Raw genomic sequence first — 26,996 nt, 5'->3', positions numbered from 1 at the left:
CAAAGCTTTTTGTTGGCACACAGTAAAATAGTACAATAAATTGAAAATAATCAAATGACATTAGTTTCACACGTGATGTACATAGTTATTGTTATGCAGATGATTGAATAATACAATGTGAAAGTGAGCAGTAACACTATGAGATGAAAAAAAAAACGGTTACAAATGGTGTCATGGGGTCATAGTACATCAGTGCTGAACAAGAAACGTAAATATAACATGCATAAATAAATAACGAAAAAATAATGTACAAGGGGAAATAATCGCGTATTGACTATTCCTCTTAAAGTATTATCACAGCTGCTTCCCTTAGCCAGCTTATTTTCAAAGCTTTGCATAATAAACATTGAAGAAAACTACTATGACAAACACTAAAACAACAATATGGTAAAAAGTATAATTGAGGTTCGAATGTTTTCTTAAACAGTTGTGAGTAAATGGGTGACATAAAAAATGTACGCAGAGAGAATCAGGTTTAGGACATTGCATTCAGGGTGGATTATGAAACGAAGGGCGTTACATTCCTTATTTACAGGGTGAAGGAAGGGGGCGCAGTAAAGTTTACAGGCCAAATAATTCGACTAACAGATGGCACCATTTTTTCCTTCTCCTCTGTAGAGCTTACGCTAACGTTTGTTTATAAATAAGTAATAAGTTAAGAAAGTATACACAGACACAATACACACAGACACACACACATACATACACTCACATACACACATCACACACAATACGCACACAGACACCACACATATACACACATGCACAGACATAAAACACACACACACACAAACACACACGTAACTAGCTCTCTTTATCACACAGTACATTCATCTTAAATAAATGAAAAAATATATAAAGAACATAAAAAGGGGTAAATATCACTTGAATGAATGAAAAGTTGGATAGGGGGAGGAAGGGGGGGGGGCATATTAGTTAGCAAAATGAGCTATTCATTTTCTTTTTTAATCTATTATTCTAACTATAAAATTAATGGGAAGCAATGTTATAGTACGAGCATGGCTATTAAATTTTTGACGATTTTACTGTAACATATTCTTTTACTAAATTCATTAACAAATAATAACTTTAAAAATGCTTGACGGATTCTCGTTTGTGTATGTTAGACCTGAGAAGTAAATATTATTTTTGCAATATAAATAATTTGAATCAAGACCTTTTTCTGAGTGATGTATTCCAGTTTTTTCTGGACAGCCTAGCTCTTGATCGTACTTGCTGTTTGGGTGTCGCTATGTACCGGACCAGAGTTCAAAAACGTAAAACAACCGGCATATACCATAAGCACCCTATCCTCCATTTTTATTTGCTTCTATAATGAAAAAATAATTCTTGACTGTCACGTTTTAAGTTGCAGAAATAAAGCTAATAATAAGTAAATGCTAACTTTTAACAAAAATTAATATTTAGTAGAAAAATAACAAAACTGGATTGAGATGAATTATTACTAATCAAAGTTATAAATGTTTAGGAACAATCTGTTACAAGAAGCCAATCCTTCTTTCTTTCAAATATATTGATATCAATTTAACTTGTTGCATTAATAGTTAATTAGGTTAGGTTTAGAGCACAAGCCCAACGTTCAACTTGTTCCTATACTCGATAGTTTCCACAATATTTCGCTTCCTGAAAACGGAGATTTTTTTATTGAATCAGGCGATTGCCAATGCCACACATTTATCAATAAGGATTAAATTAACAAAAAAGTTGCTCGCAGTAACGAGCTTGTCTACCTATTTGCATATCTTATAAAGCGAGGCCGATCAACCCCCCCCCCCAACAGGTTCTTACTACAATAACAACAAGTGACCCCCTCCCTTTCATCACAGCAATACAACTGACAAATACATGTTCATATAACACAAACGCATGTTCATCTCGTGCAATGCTTAATTGTGAATTAATGTGAACATTTATAGGCAGAATGTGAATAAAAAACACGAATCGTCACGATCAAAGAAAGAAACAATTATTCGATATTGACATAAACTGTGTTTGCATGTATGTGCTGATTTTTAAAATAAAACTCGGTTAACATCAACTTTAACAGATTCTCACGCTAAATCTATCGTGTCGGAGTCTGTGACGTCAAGATATTCTTTCAATACACATCACAATCGCTACTGGTGATGTTAATTTAAAAAAAAATCTCGTTTCGATTTCAAGGAAATAGACAGTAGTTTAGAGACGACCGAGATTAGACCCATGACAGCCTTTTAACATTGAACCAGCTTTTAGAGTTCACATTAGAGCAAGCTTTTGGAGTTAGGTCTCGGAAAACATACGAGTTCAGCTATGAATTTCATGAAGTGAAACACCGACACCACCGTTAGCCCTATATAGTCGTAGGTTCATGAATTGGCAAAAAAACAAGGTCTACATACATTACATACACGTCTAAGATTCAATGGCGGCTGGGCATAGTGCTGACCACACTATCCCTTCATATGCCGAGCTCACTGAAATAGGTGAACTCTACTTCACCTGCCACACGGACCGTCAGGTTCGAGTCCAACATTCGCCAATAGCTATTCTGTTATATAAAAACACATCGCATCAAGCTAGTGGACTTACTTATGTCTGATCAATTACTTTCAATAGAAATATAAAAAAACCAACCCAGCTTTTAACGGCTATCAAAATAAAATATTTTAAAAATTGTAAATAAGATAAAGAAGGTACAATTTTTTAAAAGCAATAGTATTTCGTTTTTGTGAAGAAATTGAAAAAAAGGTTTTCTTAAATTTTCCTCCATCCATGTCACGTAGTATAGTGGTGTGATTTACAATGCACAGAACTTCAACAGCTCTTGATCAAAGTCGATATAGCACCGTTTTTTTTCCGTACACATTGCAATTTTCATTTTTTTTTTCATTTCGGTGTCACCCAACTCGGCTAGTGTCATCCGGTGCGGCGTGCACCGTACCCTCACGTCAACCAAAACAGGGGAGTTAATCCGTGTAGTAGTAGAAGAACCAGTAAAAAATGTTGAACGCCGCGAACGTCGAGGGGAAGACAATCCTGGACAACTTGTCCACTCTCCTGGCCTGGAAACGAGAAGGTACCTGCCCCCCTGCTGCCTGTCTTGGGGGTTTCCCGTTGATCTGTGGAGGAAAAAAAAACACTATTTTTACTTTCGTTTTCTGAAATAGGGCTGGTAAGTAGGTCATCAACCAGTTCTATGGCTCATGCAGGTTTTATTGAGGTTTGTGACCTACTTACCAGCCCTATTGTTACACGTAATTTGAAATTAATAGCTTTAATGTTGTCGTTCTAGGAAAGTTTTGCATAAAAAAATTAAGATAAATTAAACTTTTCTTTTACATTGTTCCCTAAAACAATCAAAACAACAGTTTTAATGTGATTGTTCAAATACAATATAATTATCATGAAACATTTCTTCCTCTATATAACACTTTGAGTGCAGGATGAACATTTAAAAAAATTAGTTACAATGTTAATTTCCCAAAAAAATTTAATGATTAATAAAAAAAAAACAACAACAATCCAATTCTTTTTATTAGTTATTTGGAAAATGCTTGAACAATTTAACATATTACTATGTAGTTTGATATTCTATACAGAATCTTTAGTTTTTCTGCCGACTTCTTTACTAAAGATTCCAAGCAGCAGTTCCAAACTGCGGGGCTAGGTCTAGTGTGAGTAGAAGCGTCCAAAGTTTAAAATTAATAACAGTCGGGCCACATAGCGCATAAAATGTTGACACGCTATACTTGTTCAAAATAACTTTTATTATTACAGGTAAGAACAAAGAAGAAGATCGACTTACAAGAGACGGGCTAATTTTGTCTACAATTTACTGGAAAAATGGCACCCAGTTATACTGATATTAGAAATATTACAATTTTTAGGCTGTTTAGATATAGTGATATTTAGATATATGAGTGAAGAAATATTAGTTACACTTTTACTACTATAAAGCTAATTCCTCACTAATATATATATAAAAGAAGAATCACTTATTTAATCATAACGAGAAGCAAAAACAAACGTTCTTTATAAAAGTGCTAAACAATGTCTAAACACAACTCAATATTTTCAGTCGTTTTTACAAGCTTTTATTTAACTCACTTCCTCTGTCTGTCGTCAGTCGTCAGTCTAGACGGAAACGCAGGAGTGAAAATTCGGACAGTTCTACTTGACCGATACGATTCACAGTTGGCACGTGGGTCAAGACATGAAGACAATGCAATCTGAAACTAAATTTGACTTAATTGGATGCCTAATTAATTTTTTATGAATTAATTAAAATTTGGACCGAATTAGTAGGCATGTCTAGCCAACCACACCACACGCGTCATCACCTTCAATAGCTGCGCCATCACGTAATGGCTGCGTTCAAAAACCATTGCGCGCCTACTGAACGTGATGTTCAGTAGGCGCGCAATGGTTTTTAGTCATGTAACTCTATTGTAAATAAAACATGTAAAGTACTGAAAAAAAAATTCATAAAAAACGTTTTAATAACAAGCTTTTATGTAATGATGCACTAAAAAGTAGAAAATAAATTATAGACTACTATTTAAATAACTATAAAGAAAAGCGTGGGTGTCTTCCTTAACATTAGTAAAGGTATCCAATAGATACTAAAGTGACCCACGCTTTTCTTTATAGTTATTTAAATAGTAGTCTATAATTTATTTTCTACTTTTTAGTGCATCATTACATAAAAGCTTGTTATTAAAACGTTTTTTATGAATTTTTTTTTTACAAGCTTTTATTTAACTCACTTCCTCGTCAGTCTGTCGTCAGTCTGTCTAGACGGAAACGCAGGAGTGAAAATTCGGACAGTTCTACTTGACCGATACGATTCACAGTTGGCACGTGGGTCAAGACATGAAGACAATGCAATCTGAAACTAAATTTGACTTAATTGGATGCCTAATTAATTTTTTATGAATTAATAAAAATTTGGACCGAATTAGTAGGCATGTCTAGCCAACCACACCACACGCGTCATCACCTTCAATAGCTGCGCCATCACGTAATGGCTGCGTTCAAAAACCATTGCGCGCCTACTGAACGTGATGTTCAGAAGCCGCGCAATGGTTTTTAGTCATGTAACTCTATTGTAAATAAAACATGTAAAGTACTGAAAAAAAAATTCATAAAAAACGTTTTAATAACAAGCTTTTATGTAATGATGCACTAAAAAGTAGAAAATAAATTATAGACTACTATTTAAATAACTATAAAGAAAAGCGTGGGTGTCTTCCTTAACATTAGTAAAGGTATCCAATAGATACTAAAGTGACCCACGCTTTTCTTTATAGTTATTTAAATAGTAGTCTATAATTTATTTTCTACTTTTTAGTGCATCATTACATAAAAGCTTGTTATTAAAACGTTTTTTATGAATTTTTTTAAAGAATATTTTTCTAATCAAGGAAACAGTTTTTCATTTTTACTTTCTCGTATATACGTAGTATAGAGAAAGTATTGTAATCGTGCAAAAAAAAAAAAAAATCGAGATTTTTACAAATCTCGACGTTTTACACCTCACTGATACGGAAAAACATAATTTTGCAATCTTGTCCGTATGTCTGTGTGTGTGTCTGTGTGTCTGTGTGTGTGTCCGTGTGTAAACACGATAACTTGAGTACCGTTACAGCTAGGTTGATGAAATTTCATATATAAGTATTATATCAAAATCGTAGATCCGTATCAACTTTTGAGCGATTTCCGATAACCGGAAGTGGTACTTTTTCTACTTTGAATTTTTCAAAAGCCTATAACTTGAGTACTATTTCAGATAGATAAATGAAATTTCACATGTAAGTAAAAGATCTAATTCTCTACCTTCTGTTAAATTTTGAGTAATTTCCGTTGACCGGAAGTAGTAATTTACGCTACTTCCGATTTCTCAAAAAACTAATGTAAATTTTAAAAGTACTAATAATATTGCGCACTATTATGCGCTTTTTTATTTCGCGTTCACTTGGTGTGCAATTAATTTGTCTACGAGATTTTATTCTATTTTTAAAACTTTAAGTATTTAAAATGGATTAAAAATCATGTCTATAGCCCGAGTTCCCATCCCCTGTTATTTTATATTAGAATATTCGAGAAAGTTTAGGGGAGATCACTCCCGGTTTATTTTTTACCACATTTAAAACCGCACAAGATAAAAATAATATTAGAAAGGTTTCGCCCTCCCTCTCACCCCTAAGGTTTCACACTCTCCCGAATTACCGGTCCGTAATCTTAACAAAAAAAAGCTCCAAAAAATTGAAAACCATTCCTTGAGGAGCACTAAGCCGGCCTAAATTTTCTGGGACGCCCTAAGCTGGAAGAGATTGTTTTCATGGCTGACACATTGAAAGTGCCGCCTCAGTGAAGAGGTAATGGGGGGAAGGGTTGTGGAGGGGGGGGGGGGGGCGTGGGGATGGGGAGGGGGGAGGGAAGGCGAAGCAGACATTTACATCAAGTTTTTGATTTTTACATAAAGTAAATTTCAATGCCAAAAATATCGTAATACAGCCCTACAATCACTAGTCTTTATCATCATATGCCAAATACACCTCTGTTTGCTAATCTATATATATACATATATATATATATATATATATATATATATATATATATATATATATATATATATATATATACATACATATATATATATATACATATATATATATATACATATACATATATATATATATATATATATATATATATATATATATATATATATATATATATATATATATATATATATATATATATATATATATATATATATATATATATATATATATAAAACTGCATGCCGAAGTTTTTTGTTAAACTATGATACGTACAGGGCCAAAGCTAACCGAAACATATAGTCTCTCACACTGCCCGTACCACAGATAGACTTGTAGATTAGCGTAGCCTCATCCAACTTTCATGAGCTCTGTCATGTCGGGCTCTCGACGCTCGTGAGCTCCTGTCACGTACATTTTCAACCGTAAGGTAAATGGTCTAGGGATCAAATCCTCACAGTTCCTTGGAGACTAATCCTCACAAATCCTTGGGGGTTTAATCTTCATACTTTTTTTCTCTCAAAAGGAATATATAGGAACGCATTCACCTAAATTCTCTAATCACGTTATTTTTATCCTCATAGAAGTAGGGGGTGGGTCATTGCCATGGAAGAACGTGGTCAAGAAGTAGAGCATAACGATTGCTATCCCTATCCAGTTCGCGTCTTTGAGTCCACCCAGTTCGAATGGGTACCATATTTGATTTGAGGAAAGTAAAAGGCCGAGTTTTAAAGAAACTAAAAATTAGACTTCATCTACTCTATAAGCGGCAAGGTCTAAAAAATGCCTAGTATGTTTGTACAATAATTTGTCTTTAAATATACATTTTTGATGTCAGAATGTTTTATATTTTCTGAAGATCTAAGAACGTTCTAAAATTCAATTCATAGTACCACCATCTTCGCTACAATTCAAGGTTTTTGCAAAAAAAAGTCAGTCTCAGTTCCATAAAGCGACCTACCAGTCTATATTTAAAACTTATAAAACACCAGTTCTGACTTCCATAAATCTACTACCAGCCTTTTTAAAACACCAGTCTCACTGCCATAAAGCGACAAGTAAGACTCTAAATAAAACTTATAAAACAACAGATCTGACTTCCATATAGCGACCTACTAGCCTTTAGTTAAAACTTATAAAACACCAGTTTCTGACTTTCATAAATCTACAACTAGCCTCTGGTTTACACGTATCTTCTTCTTCTCCTTCTTCTTCGTTCTTAATTTTAGTGTTGGAAGGGATCCCCCTCAAACACATTTATGTATACGTGTCAACTGGTTATGCGCCATAGAGGCCATTGACTCCGATTTCAGCCTGCTGTTCTTTCTGGATTTGCATCCATAGCCTTTGTCCAACCAAGAACAAACTACAAGGCAGCAGTTGTTTGATTTTTGAGTTGTCTCTCCTAGAAGAGTGGCTGTCCCCAGGCTAACGAGCCTCATCTGCCCGAGGGTTCGAACTCGAGATTTTTCAGTTTAGCAACCATGACCACGCCGACCCATGGTATAAAACGTATAAAACACAATTTCTGACTTCCATAAATCTACTACCAGCCTCTAGTTAAAACGTATTAAACAGTAGATCTGACTTCCACATAGCGACCCACCAGCCTCTAGTAAAACTTATAAAACACCAATTCTAATGTCTATTAATCTACTACCAACCTGTGGTTAAAACGTATAAACCACCAGTTATGACTTCCATAAATCTACTACCAGCCTCTGTTTAAAACGTATAAACCACCAGTTCTGACTTCCATAAATCTACTACCAGCCTCTGTTTAAAACGTATAAACCACCAGTTCTGACTTCCATAAATCTACTACCAGCCTCTGTTTAAAACGTATAAAACACCAGTTCTGACTTCCATAAATCTACTACCAGCCTCTAAATAAAACGTATAAAACACCAGTTCTGACTTCCATAAATCTACTACCAGCCTCTGTTTAAAACGTATAAAACACCAGTTCTGACTTCCATAAATCTACTACCAGCCTCTAAATAAAACGTATAAAACACCAGTCTCACTGCCATAAAGCGCCATACAAGCCTCTAAAACTTATAAACCACCAGTTCTGACTCCCATACAGCGACCTACCAGCGCCACATTGGCGTCCTTCTGTTCCGGTGGTATCCGGGCATTCTGGGCCGCTTGCTTCTCCTTGTCCGCGCGCCTGGCCAGCACGTTGACGTAAGCGAACTCCAACATGGCGGCGAAGACGAAAATGAGGCTGCTGACTATCCAGACGTCGATAGCTTTGATGTAGGACACCTGGGGTTAACGTTTGAGACACATTAGAGACATATTTGAGACATTTTTGAGACAAAGTTTGAGACAGAGTAAGGATTTTGGCCAAAATGTGAGACACATTAGAGACATATTTAAGATCTTTTAGAAAAAAAATTTGATACACATTTAAAGACACATTTAATACATTTTAGAGTAATGATTTTGGCCAACATTTGAGACACATTTAAGGTATTTAAGACATTTTAGAGTAACTATTTTGGCCAAAATTTGAGACACATTAAAGAAATATTTAAGACATTTTTGAGACATTAGAGTCAGGATTTTGGCCAAAATTTAAGACACATTTAGGACAAAGCTTGAGACATTTGAGACCCATTTAAGACAACGTTTGAGATATTTGCGACACCTTCAAGACAAAGTTTGAAACTCATTCAAGACATAATTTGCGACACATTTAAAACGGAGTGTGAGAAATTTGTGGTACATTTAAGACAAAGTTATGAGACATTTAAGACAAGATTTAGGACAAAATTTTAAACCCATTCACAGACATCATTTGTTACAAGATTTTAGACAACAGTTGAGACAACTTTCGATAAACGTAACATTACAATGCTTCTCCATTAATTAAAATGTACGCCTAACATTTACAAATCATTCTACGTTTTGGCCAACAAATAACATTACAGGTGCACACCTTAAAATAAAAGATTTGCAAGTTTTTTAAATGAATAACTATTCAATAAAAAAAAAGCTCCATTTGAGGCATACTCAACATTCTAAACAGCAGACAACACTACACAACATATCCTACTTCTTTACACAAAAGAACAGTTAAAATTCAAAAGTAAGATTTTAAGTCTAAGATACAAATTTAATTAAAACAATGAAAATAAATAAAGAAATTAAAAAAAATTAAAGTAAGATAAAAAAAATCTACGACTAAAAATATAGTTCAGTAACAAAGACGTTGCCATGGTGACCACGGGATGTCAGAGAACAACAACAAGAGCTGCTTACTTTGGGCAGCTGTCCCTGAATGTTGGACCCGTGGGTGTTGAGGGTGAGCACAGTCAACACCCCCAGGGAGACCCGGGCGGGGACGGCCTCAAGGTCGAGCCAGAAGGAGACCCAGGACAAGGCCACGATGAGGATGCTGGGTACGTAGATTTGGATGATGTAGTAGCCGATATCTCGCTTGAGGGTGAAGTGGGCTTGGATGCAGGCGAACTGGGCTGTAACATTTAGAGAAAAAGTTACAGACTGGGATGTAACATTAGAACAAGGTGTAACAGATTGGGATGTAACATTAGAACAAGGTGTAACATACTGGGTTGTAACATTAGAACAAGGTGTAACAGATTGGGATGTAACATTAGAACAAGGTGTAACATACTGGGATGTAACATTAGAACAAGGTGTAACATACTGGGTTGTAACATTAGAACAAGGTGTAACAGATTGGGATGTAACATTAGAACAAGGTGTAACATACTGGGTTGTAACATTAGAACAAGGTGTAACAGATTGGGATGTAACATTAGAACAAGGTGTAACATACTGGGATGTAACATTAGAACAAGGTGTAACATACTGGGTTGTAACATTAGAACAAGGTGTAACAGATTGGGATGTAACATTAGAACAAGGTGTAACATACTGGGTTGTAACATTAGAACAAGGTGTAACAGATTGGGATGTAACATTAGAACAAGGTGTAACATACTGGGTTGTAACATTAGAACAAGGTGTAACATACTGGGTTGTAACATTAGAACAAGGTGTAACAGATGTAACATTAATGAAGGTGGTAAGGTGTTACACATTCAGATGTATCATACAAGTTGGAAATGTTTTACATTTTAGGAATGTAGCTTAATACAACGTAAGTGCTAACCCGAAAATCACAAGTTCGAATCCAGGATCGAGTCGGCGTGACTCTTTTGGGTATCCAAACACGTTATTGAAATACAAAACCCCTGCATATACCAAGATATTGAAACATAAAAACAATTTTTCATCTGCCCTCCCCTCCCCCTCCCCAACCCTCCCCCCGCCCCCGGACTGCTAAGCTCTATTTACATATAAATCGAGGGTAACACTGCATAGAATATTTGGGAATTTTACGTACAAAGTCGATAAAACGTACCAAATGAATGATACATTTAGTATACAACGTACAACACTACCCAGCCAACAGTATTATACAGCTAATCGCGTTATGCAGCGTACATCATTGTACACAGAGTGTAGATTCATACAGCTAACTGCATTCCATTGTCAGAAGCATATACTCTACAAATAAAATTATCTATATTAATCCCTACCCCTACACCAAAAACAAAATTTCTTTTTTTTTTCTTTTTTTTACTATCGTGACGGATATACCGGCTAATGAGTTGGACTCACATTAGCCAGGCAGGCCTCTTCGTGGCGAACTCCAATTAACTTGCCTATTGTGGACTGAAACAGATTTTTTTAACGAAATGCTTTAACCCAAAACCCTCTTCAATTTTTCGTTTCTCATTTCCCTATTTACGTTCCCTGGTTTAGGTGGGTCTCGAACCCGTGTCACTTACGAGACTCCGAGTCCATGGTGCCGTTACACTCTTGCGTCTCGTTGCTCACGATGGAGAACTGGGGCAGTTCCGTGTTGAGGGCGATCTCCTTGTCGTAGGTCACGGCCGAGCCGGCCTTGTGCCAGAAGAACTTGACGTTCTCGGTCGTGTAGGTGTCTGGGGGCGATAGGGATGGGGGGGGGGGGGGCATTGACAATATGATGTTGGTGTCAGACGGAGATACCGACTGAACAGCCGATGGACCGTTTGACAGACCGACAGACAGATAGACGGACGGACGGACAGACAGACAGACAGACAGATAGACAGACAGACATGCAGGCAGACAGACAAACAGACAAACAGACAGATAGACAGACAGAAAGACATGCAGGCAGACAAACAGACAAACAGACAAACAGACAAACAGAAAAACAGAAAAACAGAAAAACAGACAAACAGACAAACAGACAAACAGACAAACAGACAGACAAACAGACAAATGACGGACACTAATAAATGACAGGACTACCGGACCGAGATTATGTCATTAGATCTGTCTCCTAATTAAATATATTTGATTGAAAGAGAGCGGAAAAAAAATGTGTAGACGCTAAAAGGCTTACACCGTTACCCGCTAGAGTTAGCTCCACATCATCACATAGTGAAACAACGCATACCTTTCACCATTCGGTAGTCGAGTCTCAGCCCAGCGAGGTAAACCCAAGAACACCTTGGCTTGCCTCATGGCTACAGCCATGGTTGACTGGTCCCCCATAACGGAAAAGAAACCGCTCGACTCCTCACATTATTAAAAGAAATACAAATCCAATGTCTCCGCCCCTGACATTTTCTTAGCAGACACCCAAAAATCCCCGACTAGTGAAAATATTTTCCAAAACGAGTCGTGTTTACATACTGTCTGTCCGGTTGGTCACGGAAACCGGTTCGGACCGGTTCCTCAACCGGCCGCGGGTGAGATTTGCAGTTCAAGGTCAAGGTCAGGCTTCCACGTTCCCCCGGGGGTCGATATCGTCTGACTAACAGGGGATGGGAGGGGGGTGGTTGTCCCCCTGTATGGCACGTAGGTCTATAGATCCGTCTCCAGCTATCATCGTGTTATTTTTCTGGTAAAACATTTAGAGTCCCCTCCCCTTGTACAAACAGACAGTGATGCTCTCCCTTGTTGAAAAGGGGAAAATACTCTCGGTTGAAATTTACCAAGAAGGTAGTTCCGGACGGGGACTAGTTAACTTAGAGGCCAGTTCAACCTCTTGGTTTTCTAATGTGGTAATGTGTATAATAAGCGGCAATAATACTAGCACTGCAATTGATTATCGCGAAAAGGATTTTAATTAGAGTGTATTTCTGTTTAATTAAAGCTATGGCTAAAGAGATTTTATTAGCATAAATGTACAATATATATATATATATATATATATATATATATAGATATAGATATAGATATAGATATAGATATAGATATAGATATAGATATAGATATAGATATAGATATAGATATAGATATAGATATAGATATAGATATAGATATAGATATAGATATAGATATAGATATAGATATAGATATAGATATAGATATAGATATAGATATAGATATAGATATAGATATAGATATAGATATAGATATAGATATAGATATAGATATAGATATAGATATAGATATAGATATAGATATAGATATAGATATATATATAGATATATATATATATATATATATATATATATATATATATATATATACAGTGTCGTCGCTAGGTCGTGTGTCACCCGGTGCGACACCCTCATGGTGTCACCCAACCCCCTTTGTTTAATCTGTACATTTTGCAGTTGGTGTCACCCCCCACTCCGAGGTAAAATCTTTAAACTGTTCACGTTTAAAACTAATGATGCTTATCTATAGTCCGTTGTTGATACAGCTGAATGTAGCATTTTTTCTCTCTATAGTCTGCAAGTTTAATTCATGATGTTCACCCCCCCCCCCCCCACCAGAAGAACGTCTATCGCCCTGATTTATAATTATAGAATATATATATCTGCCACCCCCCACCGGAAAATTTAGTCCGCTCCTCCCCCCTCCCCCAAAAATTTCAAGTGCGCATCCCCCCCCCGATGGGACGGAGTAGTCTAGCGGTAGAGAGCTGGACTGCTAACCCGGGTTCAAGTCAGTAGACCGTCCCTGAGTCCACCCAACTCTGATGGGTACCTAACTCACGTTAGGGAAAGTGAACTCTACTTCACTTGCCCCATAGACCGTCAGGTTTGAAAGGAACTTTACCTCCCCCCCTCCCACGGAGGAAAATGTCTAAAGCTAGATCCAACATCTATAATTTAGACCCACTTCCTACTTTCGGCCTCTAACCTCACTCACGCAGTGTTTCTTTCAGACTTTTTTTCTCCTGGAGGGGTGGGGACGACTACATTTTCCGGCGTGGCGGACCATGGTAAAAATATATATTTTCTATGTAAATTCAGTTCGGAGGAAGGGGCGGTAGACGTTCTTCGGGTTGGGGTTGGGAGGGGGGGGGGGGGGGGGGGCTCTGCTATGCCCCTCTCCCCCTCTCCGAAGAGATACCTGAAAGAAACTATACGCAGACCACTTTTAAGATTAGAAAAACAAATGCAGTAATATTAGTGTTTTTATTATCGCGTATCGATGACGTCAATATTATTGTAAATTGTTTTCGGCGTTAGATTTATTTACTCTTGAATCAATGGCGTCATTTTCTTGTGTACACTTTTCGGCATTCTATTTTTAATTATGTTTTTTTTTAAATTCTAAAATTAATGACGTCATTCTTTTTCACTTAGTTTTGGGACGTTTATACACTTTTGCTTCGTTTGACTTGATTGGATTAATTAATCCTTCTTAGTTTATGTGACGTCATTCAATCTGCCTGAGATAGATGTTATTTTCCTTGTGTTTTCTCTGGAGCGTTACAGACAGATAGATCTAGTGACAGAGTGACGGAATAGTGAAACTATTATGGTGAATGAATATTATTGAGCACGATTACAATACTTCTTCTATACTCTGTATAAAAACATTATTCTTTGTTTTTATTTTTCTTTAGTTTTTTAAAAACAAACTTTAAAAAAAAAATTTCCAATTTAAAACAAGTACAATAACATCAACAAATTTTACATAATTTAATGTATACATACAAAAAGATAAACCGGGAGTGATCTCCCCTAAAATTTCTCGAATATTCTTATATACCAATACAGGGGATGGTACCTCGGGATATAGACATGATTTTTAATCCATTTTTAATTACCTAAACTTTTAAAAATAAAAAAGAATCTCGTAGGAAAAAGAATTGCACACTAAGTGAACGCCAAACAATCTGTGTACGGAATATTATTAGTACTTTATAAATTCACATTCGTTTTTAAAAAAAAAGAAATTGGAAGTAGCGTAAATTACTACTTCCAATCAACGGAAAATACTCAAAATTTGACAGAAGGCAGAAAATTAGATCATTTACTTACATCTGAAATTTCGTTTAATCTATCTGATACAATAATCAAGTTACATGGGTTTGAAAAACAAAAAGTAGAATAAGTTCCACTTCAGTTTACCGGAAATCGCTGAAAAGTTGATACAGAACTACAAATTCGATATAATACTTGTATATGAAATTTCATCAACCTAGCTGTAATGGTACTCAAGTTATCGTGTTCACAGACATAAACACCAACACACACACACACACACACACACACACACACCACACACACACACACACACCACACACACACACACACACACACACACACACACACACACACACACACACACACACACACACACACACACCACACACACACACACACACACACCACACACACACACACACACACACACACACCCACACACACACACACACACACACACACACACACACACACACACACACACACACACACACACACACACACACACACACACACACACACACACACACACACACACACACACACACACACACACACACACACACACACACACACACACACACACACACACACACACACACACACACACACACACACACACACACACACACACACACACACACACACACACACACACACACACACACACACACACACACACACACACACACACACACACACACACACACACACACACACACACACACACACACACACACACACACACACACACACACACACACACACACACACACACACACACACACACACACACACACACACACACACACACACACACACACACACACACACACACACACACACACACACACACACACACACACACACACACACACACACACACACACACACACACACACACACACACACACACACACACACACACACACACACACACACACACACACACACACACACACACACACACACACACACACACACACACACACACACACACACACACACACACACACACACACACACACACACACACACACACACACACACACACACACACACACACACACACACACACACACACACACACACACACACACACACACACACACACACACACACACACACACACACACACACACACACACACACACACACACACACACACACACACACACACACACACACACACACACACACACACACACACACACACACACACACACACACACACACACACACACACACACACACACACACACACCACACACACACACACACACACACACACACACACACACACACACCACACACACACACACCACACACACACACACACACACACACACACACACACACACACACACACACACACACACACACACACACACACACACACACACACACACACACACACACACACACACACACACCACACACACACCACACACACACACACACACACACACACACACACACACACACACACACACACACACACACACACACACACACACACACACACACACACACACACACACACACACACACACACACACACACACACACACACACACACACACACACACACACACACACACACACACACACACACACACACACACACACACACACACACACACACACACACACACACACACACACACACACACACACACACACACACACACACACACACACACACACACACACACACACACACACACACACACACACACACACACACACACACACACACACACACACACACACACACACACACACACACACACACACACACACACACACACACACACACACACACACACACACACACACACACACACACACACACACACACACACACACACACACACACACACACACACACACACACACACACACACACACACACACACACACACACACACACACACACACACACACACACACACACACACACACACACACACACACACACACACACACACACACACACACACACACACACACACACACACACACACACACACACACACACACACACACACACACACACACACACACACACACACACACACACACACACACACACACACACACACACACACACACACACACACACACACACACACACACACACACACACACACACACACACACACACACACACACACACACACACACACACACACACACACACACACACACACACACACACACACACACACACACACACACACACACACACACACACACACACACACACACACACACACACACACACACACACACACACACACACACACACACACACACACACACACACACACACACACACACACACACACACACACACACACACACACACACACACACACACACACACACACACACACACACACACACACACACACACACACACACACACACACACACACACACACACACACACACACACACACACACACACACACACACACACACACACACACACACACACACACACACACACACACACACACACACACACACACACACACACACACACACACACACACACACACACACACACACACACACACACACACACACACACACACACACACACACACACACACACACACACACACACACACACACACACACACACACACACACACACACACACACACACACACACACACACACACACACACACACACACACACACACACACACACACACACACACACACACACACACACACACACACACACACACACACACACACACACACACACACACACACACACACACACACACACACACACACACACACACACACACACACACACACACACACACACACAGACATACGGACATAATTACAAAGCACAGTTTTTCCGACACGATTACGCATAGACCACCGACATAGTGATAAATCTGCATTTATTATTTTTGCCCGATTAAAATAAGTCCCCTGTACTCCGTATATGATGAAGTACAGAGGTGTAAAACGATGAAAACTGTCAAAATTTCATGTGATTTTTGCGCACGATTACAATACTTCCTCTATACTCTGTAGCCTATTCGAGAAAGTAATAAAAATATATTTTGTAAAGGTCTCTTTTAAGGGGTACATTTGCAGTGGGTTGGGGGGGGGGGGGGAAGGGGTGGCTGTATTTATAAGAGTCTGACAAAAAAAGACTAAATCTTTTCTTCTTGGTCTTCGAAAAAGTAAATAGATTATTCTGGCAATGAATCACACAGTTCTAGAGTAATATTTAAATTACATGTTTAGCTTATTAGTAAAAATAAAATATACTCGGCATAACTTTTAAAATATAAACTACAGTTTGAATATTAATTTATTTTCAATTATTGTGAATATTGACAAGCAGAATGTAATAATAGTTTTATTTGTTTGTTGTTTATTGAATAAAAAACAACATTACATTTCTTGATGTCTCTTTAAGATGAATTTCCAAATTTTTAATTACTACTGGGACTACTATTACAGGTTATTCCCCTTACAAAATGTTTATTTTCTAAATGAAAAGTCACAAACATAAATTAAGTTTTAATGTTAAATAATTCTAACTATTCCTTTTATGCTTCGTCTATAAACATATCAAACAATTATACTATTACCTTATACTACACACAAACACCACACTCACCCACTTCACTTGCCCCATGTACCGTTAGGTTCGAATTGGAACTATATATATATATATATATATATATATATATATATATATATATATATATATATATATATATATATATATATATATGGGTTTACGACAAATTCTAGAAAGACGCTTGTCCGATTGCCGTTTGCCCGAAGGCCGATTTCCCTAATGGACACTTGCTGGAATGCGACAAATGCCCGAATCAGAGGCGTAGCTAGGGGGGGCGGGGGGGGGGGGGGCGGCCGCCCCGGGCGCCGACCCTATGGGGGCGCCAAAAGGGGTGGGAAAATTTTTTTAAAGCTGATTTTATGCTGCAGTTTTGAATTATAAACTGTCTAAGTTAAGAAATGTAATGGCTACACGCATTTACATACTGATTTAACTGTTTTCTATCTTGATTTCTTAATGTAAAACATATACTCTTAAGAAACAGTGACCGGCAAAACCGCTTTGAAGCTTTTCCTAGATGGGGGGGGGGCGCTTTTTCGAGACTTAAAACGGAAGAATTTACACTAGATTGTTGAGTCGATAAACGTTACCACTATTAAAAGAAACCAATTGTATTAAAACGTATTGTACGATTGTTGAACTGTAAAATACGTTAGTGACATTTATCAAGATGGTGCAGGGGGGCGCTTTTAGGCTAAATAAAATAGCAAAATTACACCGGATTCTGAGTAAACAACCTTTAGCTCTCAGAAAGAAACGAATTGTACTGTGCATTGTATAATTGTGTAACATTTTTAAAAAAAAGTTAGTTACGTTAAAAACCGCTCTACAAACTTTGTCCAAGATGGTTGTGATGAGTGTGTGTGGGGGTGGGGGGGGGGGGGGGGCGCTTTTTTCGCTAACAAAAATCGCAAGTATTTGTACTGGATTGGTGAGTAGATAACTCTCTTAACACTTAGTAAAGAAACCAAGTGTATTAACGCGTAATGTACAATTTCAATAGCCAGTTTTGTTAAAAAAAAAAGACGCGACTAGTTCTTTGTAAGATTCTTACGATTCTCTCAACTTCAACGTGAGAGATCAGATACTTTTGATCAGTGTTTCTTCCAGACTTTTTTCTCCGGGGGGGGGGGGCACTTGAAATCTTCGGGGGGACGGGGGAGGCGGTAAACTTTCTTCGGGGGGGGGGGGCGGACACTGTTAAAAGTATATATTTTCTATATATAAATTATATAAATTTCATTTCGTTCGGGGGGGGGGGGGGGGGCGTAAAAATTTTTCCGGGGGGCTTGGCCCCCCCCCCCCGAAAAGATGCCTGGAAGAAACTGTGTGCGAGAAGGCAGGGCAAATCTGCGAAATCCAAGACTACGAGCTGTTAACATCCGTTGGATTCCAGTTTGTTTTCTCTAGCTTGTTTTGTCATACCATCAACCAATCAACGAAATACCCATGTCGTATTCCAATGTGAACAATAAATATTTCTGATAACTTCTTCTTGTATGTCACATGTGTGTCCTTACTCTAACAAACTTCGAATCCAACTATGTACCATATCACAACAGAGATCGTTCAAAACTAGAACATAAAAGGCTGGTCTAAACATATTAGCGTTAGCTACAAACTACCCTCTAACACAGATCAGGCTTAATTTTTTTTACTGACATTACTAATCTTTCGCAAAAAAAGTTAAACGCATCTTAATGGGAATTAAATTGTGGTAAAGTTTTAAGGAATGAATCATACAATGTAATTATTAAACCTTGTCCGGACTGTAGCATACACGCTTACACACACGCTTACACACACAAATACACTCTTACCCACACACAAGCTTATATATAAACACACTATCACACACACATAATTATATATACACACACACACACACACACACACACACATATATATATATATATATATATATATATATATATATATATATATATATATATATATATATATATATAAGCGGGGGGGGGGGCGCCAAATTGAAAGTTCGCCCCGGGCGCCGGGAAGGGTCGCTACGCCTCTGGCCCGAATTGGACACTTTTTTGCCCGAATGCGACAAATGCGCGAATGAACACTTGCCCAAATGTAATGTATTGTGTATAATATGAGTACAATGTGTTTACTGTATTATGTACTGTTTATGTACTTACAAGTCTACACGCACAGTTTATGTGTGATGTATTGTGTACTATTTGTGTACATTTTGTGTACTTACAACTCTGTATCAACATCGGGCAGTGCTGCGTGTCCAGTGGATATTTGTGCAGCGTCATTCGACAACTCAGTGTCAAGGACAACCTGTGTACAGGAAACAGATGTTAAAAAGTACACATGCCAGTTAAGTTATGCTTCAAGTACACATGACAGTTAAGTTATGCTTAAAGTACACCCAACCAAGTTTTTTTGGAAACCCTCTCGTATACTCAGAATTCTACAAAAAAATGCAATGTACATTTTAAATTAAGAAACAAAAATAGTGTTTCTTTTGATGTCCCCTATAAATTTAAAGGAGGACACACATTAAAAATAATTAGTTTTATTGGCTGATACCATTAAAAATTAAAATAACATTTAACAATTTCGGAGTAAATTTTGCTAAATTCAAAAAATAAAAAATAAAAATAATAAATGAAACTATATAGGCCTATAGAACGAACTTTTAAAAGTTCAAAATTTTAATTTCAGCCTGTTTTTTTTTTGGTCAATTTTTGTCTTAAACTAAAATCTATGCGTAGATGCCAAGTACATTTTTACAAATCGACGTAAACTATTAAAAAAATCCTAAAAATATGGAACCAGCTTTTGATAATTTGCATTTCTCCAAGAAAATGTGCCCAAATGTATTACCATGTTTGAGTGATTTTCTATTTAAAAAAACGGGTGGCCTATTCAAGTAAATTATCAAGCGAGAAAAAAATAAAAGCGGGTTAAGATTTAGCTAATAGCTCACACATTTTTTCAGTTTAAACGATCTTCCTTATTTTTAAAAATCCCTCATCAAAAGCATATTTAGATCGAACTATTTAAAGTTCAAATTTGGAATCGACTTTCATATCTTAAACGTAAAACTAAACATAAATACCACTTTGCAAACTACTTTTAGATAAGACTTAAATTATTTATTTTCTGAAAAAGGAAGTGAAAAAATCACCCAGGAAAAAAAGACGACAACACCTGCTTGATTAGAAATCTACTTAAGCACAACACGAAATCAAATCAGAAGCGACATACCGCAAGCTATATTGTACGGTCCCGTCATGGTGCAAGTGCATGTACTTATTCGGCATGGTGACGTCATGGAACGAGCCCTTCTTCTCGTTCCGGAAGTAGACGTCCGGCACCCAGACGTTGGCCATGAACTTGGAGTCGACCTCCAGAGAAGAGAAGTTCGTGTGGAGCTGTGAGTACCTCAGGCGCGTGTCCGTCCAGTTCATTATGATATACAGGTCAACCGTGTAGTCCTAGGGAGTAAGAACGGGTCCATGAATCGACAGGTGCGCGGAGTCAAAGTGATTCATGGTAGGGTGGGGCAAGGTGGGCGGAGGGTAAGGGGGTGGGTTGAATTGAAGCCTCTGTGAAATTTGAATAGATGTTAAAATACTATTGAATATTAATAGGTCTAGGGTTTGAACGTAAAGTGTGTGCGTGATTGTTTGTGTATGAGTGCGGAGGTGTAGGGTTTGAACGTACGGTGTGTGCGTGATTGTTTGTGTATTAGTATAGAGGTAAAGGGTTTGAACGCACGGTGTGTGCGTGATTGTGTGTGTATGAGTGTGGGAGAAGGAGGACGAGGAATAGAAAGGTTTTCTCTCTGCGGGCAAAATTCTAATCCCTGTACACACAAGCTTTAGGGACAACAACTTCAAATCCATCTTTCTCTTGCCATAGTGGGTTCAACACTCCGCCATTCGCCTAATGCTACAACGTTTGTGTGATTCAAACCCACCCCCTTACACCTGACACCAACCGACTCCGAATGCACTATCACCACGCCACGTATAAGAACCAACATCTACAGGTAACTTAAGCTTCATTAATTAAATTACATTTTTTATCTGGACACTAATTATTTCCGTATTCCACTATTTTGTTCTTTGAAGTAAGCTTCCAAAATCCTCTTTCATTGATGTAACACCATGTTTTTGCATTCGTGTATGTGCTCGTATTTTCTAATCCCTTTTTACAAAACTCAGAATTTTCGTGGTCCAAGGTTCATCCTGCCTATCCAGATGTATTCTTCATCCACCGATGTTTTGATGTTTCTATTTTTTCCTCTGTTTTGATGTTTCTGTTCTTTCCTCTGCATGAAGTTACCATCTAAAAACCTGACTGCCAAGATATTCAGGTTGTTCATAAACTACAGCCTTTTATAAAAACACATGCCACTTTTTTCCAACAATATTTACGCGACTAACTATCGATATAACTCATTTACTGTACACGTTTATTAGACAAAACACGCTGAAAACATAATAGTTAGCATAACCCTTAACCGAATTCCAATCTTAAAATTATCTCTTTAATCAGTAGGTGTCAAAAACGTAAACAAATGCAGATATTATATGAATATAGAGGTTGACAAACTATTAATTAAAAAACAGGCTGAAATATCTGTAAATATCATTTTATTTGGTTAAAAAATTGAAATTGTGAAAAAAAGATATTATTATTATACAATAATACTTCCCTTAAGCTTTTAATTGATGTAAAAAATATTCACTAAGACAACAAAAATCAGAACCATTTTCTTAAACACAATGGTGGTTAAATATGGCGGTTATTTATATTTACGTTCGGGTACAAAAATTACTTAAAAATATGAATAAAAAAAAACATAAACACCGCATCTTGAAAAACGATTTTTCAAAGTAAACGGTTGACCAGTGCTATATCTTGACCACACACCTCATGCTGTATTTGACCGTCCCGTTGCGGAACAGGTGTATGTATCTGTTGGGCACCGTGACGCTGTGGAACGACGCTTTCTTGGCGTTCCGGAAGTAGACGTCTGGCACCCAGATGTCCTTCATGTACTCGGTGCCGACCTCCATCTTGTCGGCGGGGTGGAGCTTCTCGTAGTTGAGGCGTTCGTCCAGCCACGCCATGTTCAGATACACCTCCACGGAGTAGTCCTAGGTGAGATAGGTGAGAGACAGGTGTAGGGGGGGCGTGGTCTAGTCTTAGGTGAGACATAGTGTAGGGGGCGTGGTCTGGTCCTAGGTGAGACAGGTGAGAGACAGGTGTAGGGGGGGCGTGGTCTAGTCCTAGGTGAGACAGGTGAGAGACGGGTGTAGGGGGGCGTGGTCTGGTTCTAGGTGAGACAGGTGAGAGACAGGTGTAGGGGGGCGTGGTCTAGTCTTAGGTGAGACAGGTGAGAGACAGGTGTAGAGGGGCGTGGTCTAGTCCTAGGTGAGACATAGTGTAGGGGGCGTGGTGTAGTTGTAGGTGAGACAGGTGAAAGACAGGTGTAGGGGGGCGTGGTCTAGTCCTAGGTGAGACAGGTGAGAGACAGGTGTAGGGGGGCGTGGTCTAGTCTTAGGTGAGACAGGTGAGAGACAGGTGTAGGGGGGCGTGGTCTAGTCCTAGGTGAGACATAGTGTAGGGGGCGTGGTCTAGTTGTAGGTGAGACAGGTGAAAGAAGGTGTAGGGGGCGTGGTCTAGTCCTAGGTGAGACAGGTGAGAGACAGGTGTAGAGGGGCGTGGTCTAGTCCTAGGTGAGACAGTTGAAAGACAGGTGTAGGGGGGGGCATGGTCGAGTCCGAGGTAAGACAGGTGAAAGACGGTGTAGTGGGGGCGTGGTCTAGTCCTAGGTGAGACAGTTGAAAGACGGTGTAGTGGGGGCGTGGTCTAGTCCTACGTGAGACAGGTGAAAGACGGTGTAGGAGGGGCGTGGTCGAGTCCTGGGTGAGGCAGCGTAGGGGGCGTGATCTAGTCCTAGATAGGAGAGGTAAATCACAGAGCAGGGGGCGAGGTCTAGTTCTAGGTGAAAAAAAAATGCTGAATAGGGGTCTTTGTAGTCAGATTTAGATCCATGTGGCATTAGGGTCTAGGACATTACCCACCCCCCCGTCAATTCGCCTAACATATACCTACCTGACTTTACCCCCCCCCCCCCTACCCTCATTACTACTTTGAGTAAATTTTCTGAAATTGTTTTATAGGATTCTGTATTTTTGTTGTTGTTGACGGTAACGGTACAATATGCTGGGGGGGGGGGGGGGGGGGATTGGGGGGGTGGGGAATAAAAATAGCATGCCATCATGTAAAGACGACCCCCTCCTTAGTATAATGTTCATATTTTTAATATTCCTAAGTGCCATGACACACAAGACGTCGAACGGAAATTCCCAGACTATCATCAACAAATGCTTCCATCATCTCCAGTTCATCTTGGCTGCGTGCGACTGCCAACATCCATCTCCACGTATTAACATACGATTTGAATCCGTCTATTTATAAACTCCAGCAAACATGTCATGTCATCACCTTTTTCCTTCCGTACCCAGGTTACATGGGGCAGATGAAGTAGAGTTCTGATGTCTCAATGATCTCTGCATACAAGGGGATAGTGTGGTCGACACTAAGCCCAGTCGTATATTTTTCTCTGAGTCAGGTACCCATTAGAGCTGTGTGAACTCAGGGACGTCCTACAGACTCGAGCCTAGGATGGAATGGCCTTGCGGTAGAGAGCTAGACTGCTAACCCGAAAGTATCGAGTTCGAATCCGGGTTCATGTCAGTAGACCATCCCTGAGTCCACCCAGCTCTGATGAGTTCCTAACTCACGTTAGGGAAAGTAAAGGCGGCTGGGCATAGTACTGACCACACTTTCCCTTCATATGCCGAGGTCACAGAAACAAGTGAACTCTACTTCACTTGTCCCAGAGACCGTCAGGTTTTAAAGGGGAACTTTTAAAAAATATTTTTACAGACTTGAGCCAGGGATTGGAACCCTAGACTTTCAGGTTAGGAGTCGCAATGTCTAACATGCCTAATGAAGCATGAGAGTCCTTGGCTGCCTCATTGTTGCGCCGTTCCAAACTTTGTAGACTTGTATTTCTTTTGGGGGGAAGAGAAGGGTGTTCGTTCATATGATTCTTAGTGTCATGTTTAAATACACATTTCTTACACCCGTCAACAGATGATGCATTGCTGTGTGGTTAGAGATCCTTTGATACAAGTTTTAGATTGAATAAATCCACGTCCATTTGCAAATCATTAATATACAATTACTTTGTTTTTTTTTTGTTTTCCTTCCAAAAGCTAAATGAATTTTGACGAGTAAGTTTTTTTAAATTTATGTTTGTTTTTTAAATTTTACAATAAGCTTTAATGGAGATTTTTGATGAACGTGTAGTGGTGTTTCTATCACCATCTTGTGATAGGTGACACTCTTCTGGTAAATCACATTGTTGACAGTGTGATATGACGATGTCACAGTTAGCCATAAGTTATGACTTCGACACAATCAACCATGCGACATGACGATGACATAGTTAGCCATATTACTTAACGATATAACAAACGATATGACATAATGATAACATAGTCATATGAACCCCCCCCCCCCAACCCTACAATAATTCAAAGATTTCATTCTGCAAGGTGTCACTGCATCATTTTTGCTTCCACAAAGAAATATCCACCCAATAGTATCATCCACCAAGAGTATTGTCATTGCTTCATATTCCATTATTGTAAGAACCTAGAACAAACACTACAAATTTTCCTTTGATATTGTTTTTATGATTCCCCCAACCCTGTTCAAACTTACTTAACAGTATTACTACTAAACAGTATGAAAATTAAAAAGCAACTAATTTTAGAGTAATAATCAAAATAAAAACGAATTGAAAAAAAATTCTGAACTAAAACAATTTAAAAGTCATGACTGTTCTCACCCCACCCATACTCTACACTGCTGCCCTTATGTTTTTTCTTGATCGCCGTTTTAAAAATGTTACTAGAGAAGAGACTATCAGTGCAAGAAGGGGACGGCGTGGCCTAGAGGTAGAGCGCTAGATTGCTAACCTGAAACTCTCGAGTTTGAATTGGGGTTCAAGTAAGTACATCGTCCCCGAGTCCACCCAGCTCTGATGGGTACCTAACTTAAAATAAGGAAAGTAAAGGCGGCAGGACATAGTGCTAACCACACTATACGTTCATATGCCAAAGTAACAGAAACAGTTGAACTCTACTTCCTTTGCCATATCTGCTTCACGTACTGATCAAAGAGTCAACAAACTAGGAAATAAAGAGTCAGCAAACAAGGAAATAAAGAGCCAGGACTCACCATAGTCGTCTCACTGACGGAGTCGAAGCTCAGCAGATGGATCTTTATTGTCACGATCGTGGCGTTGTCTAAAAATAGATCAAGTGGTAAGATTTAGGTGGCATTAGAATGGACATGATACAATAGACATGATACAATGGGCATATTAGAATGGACATGATACATTAGACATGAGACAGTGGACATATTATAATGGACATGATACAATGCACACATTAGAATGGACATGATACAATAGA

At 38.7% G+C, this 26,996-nt stretch overlaps 1 protein-coding gene across 1 annotated transcript; it reads right to left on the bottom strand.

Annotated features, from left to right (window-relative positions):
• Positions 1 to 2,387: 2,387 nt before the first annotated feature.
• Positions 2,388 to 26,825, bottom strand: LOC131948117 (glycine receptor subunit alpha-2; the record flags this gene model as incomplete). Its single annotated transcript, XM_059309634.1, has 7 exons — positions 2,388 to 3,122; positions 8,664 to 8,837; positions 9,837 to 10,051; positions 11,396 to 11,551; positions 20,681 to 20,763; positions 21,697 to 21,926; positions 26,758 to 26,825. Coding segments are annotated over 7 exons (1,079 nt in total), but the record flags the coding sequence as incomplete, so codon positions are not given.
• Positions 26,826 to 26,996: the final 171 nt, after the last annotated feature.

The sequence above is a fragment of the Physella acuta genome, unplaced genomic scaffold (genome assembly GCF_028476545.2).
Source record: "Physella acuta isolate Inbredline_101_S28 unplaced genomic scaffold, ASM2847654v3 ptg000624l, whole genome shotgun sequence".
NCBI classification, from domain to species: domain Eukaryota; kingdom Metazoa; phylum Mollusca; class Gastropoda; family Physidae; genus Physella; species Physella acuta.
This window is presented reverse-complemented; position numbering and strand designations above follow the sequence as displayed.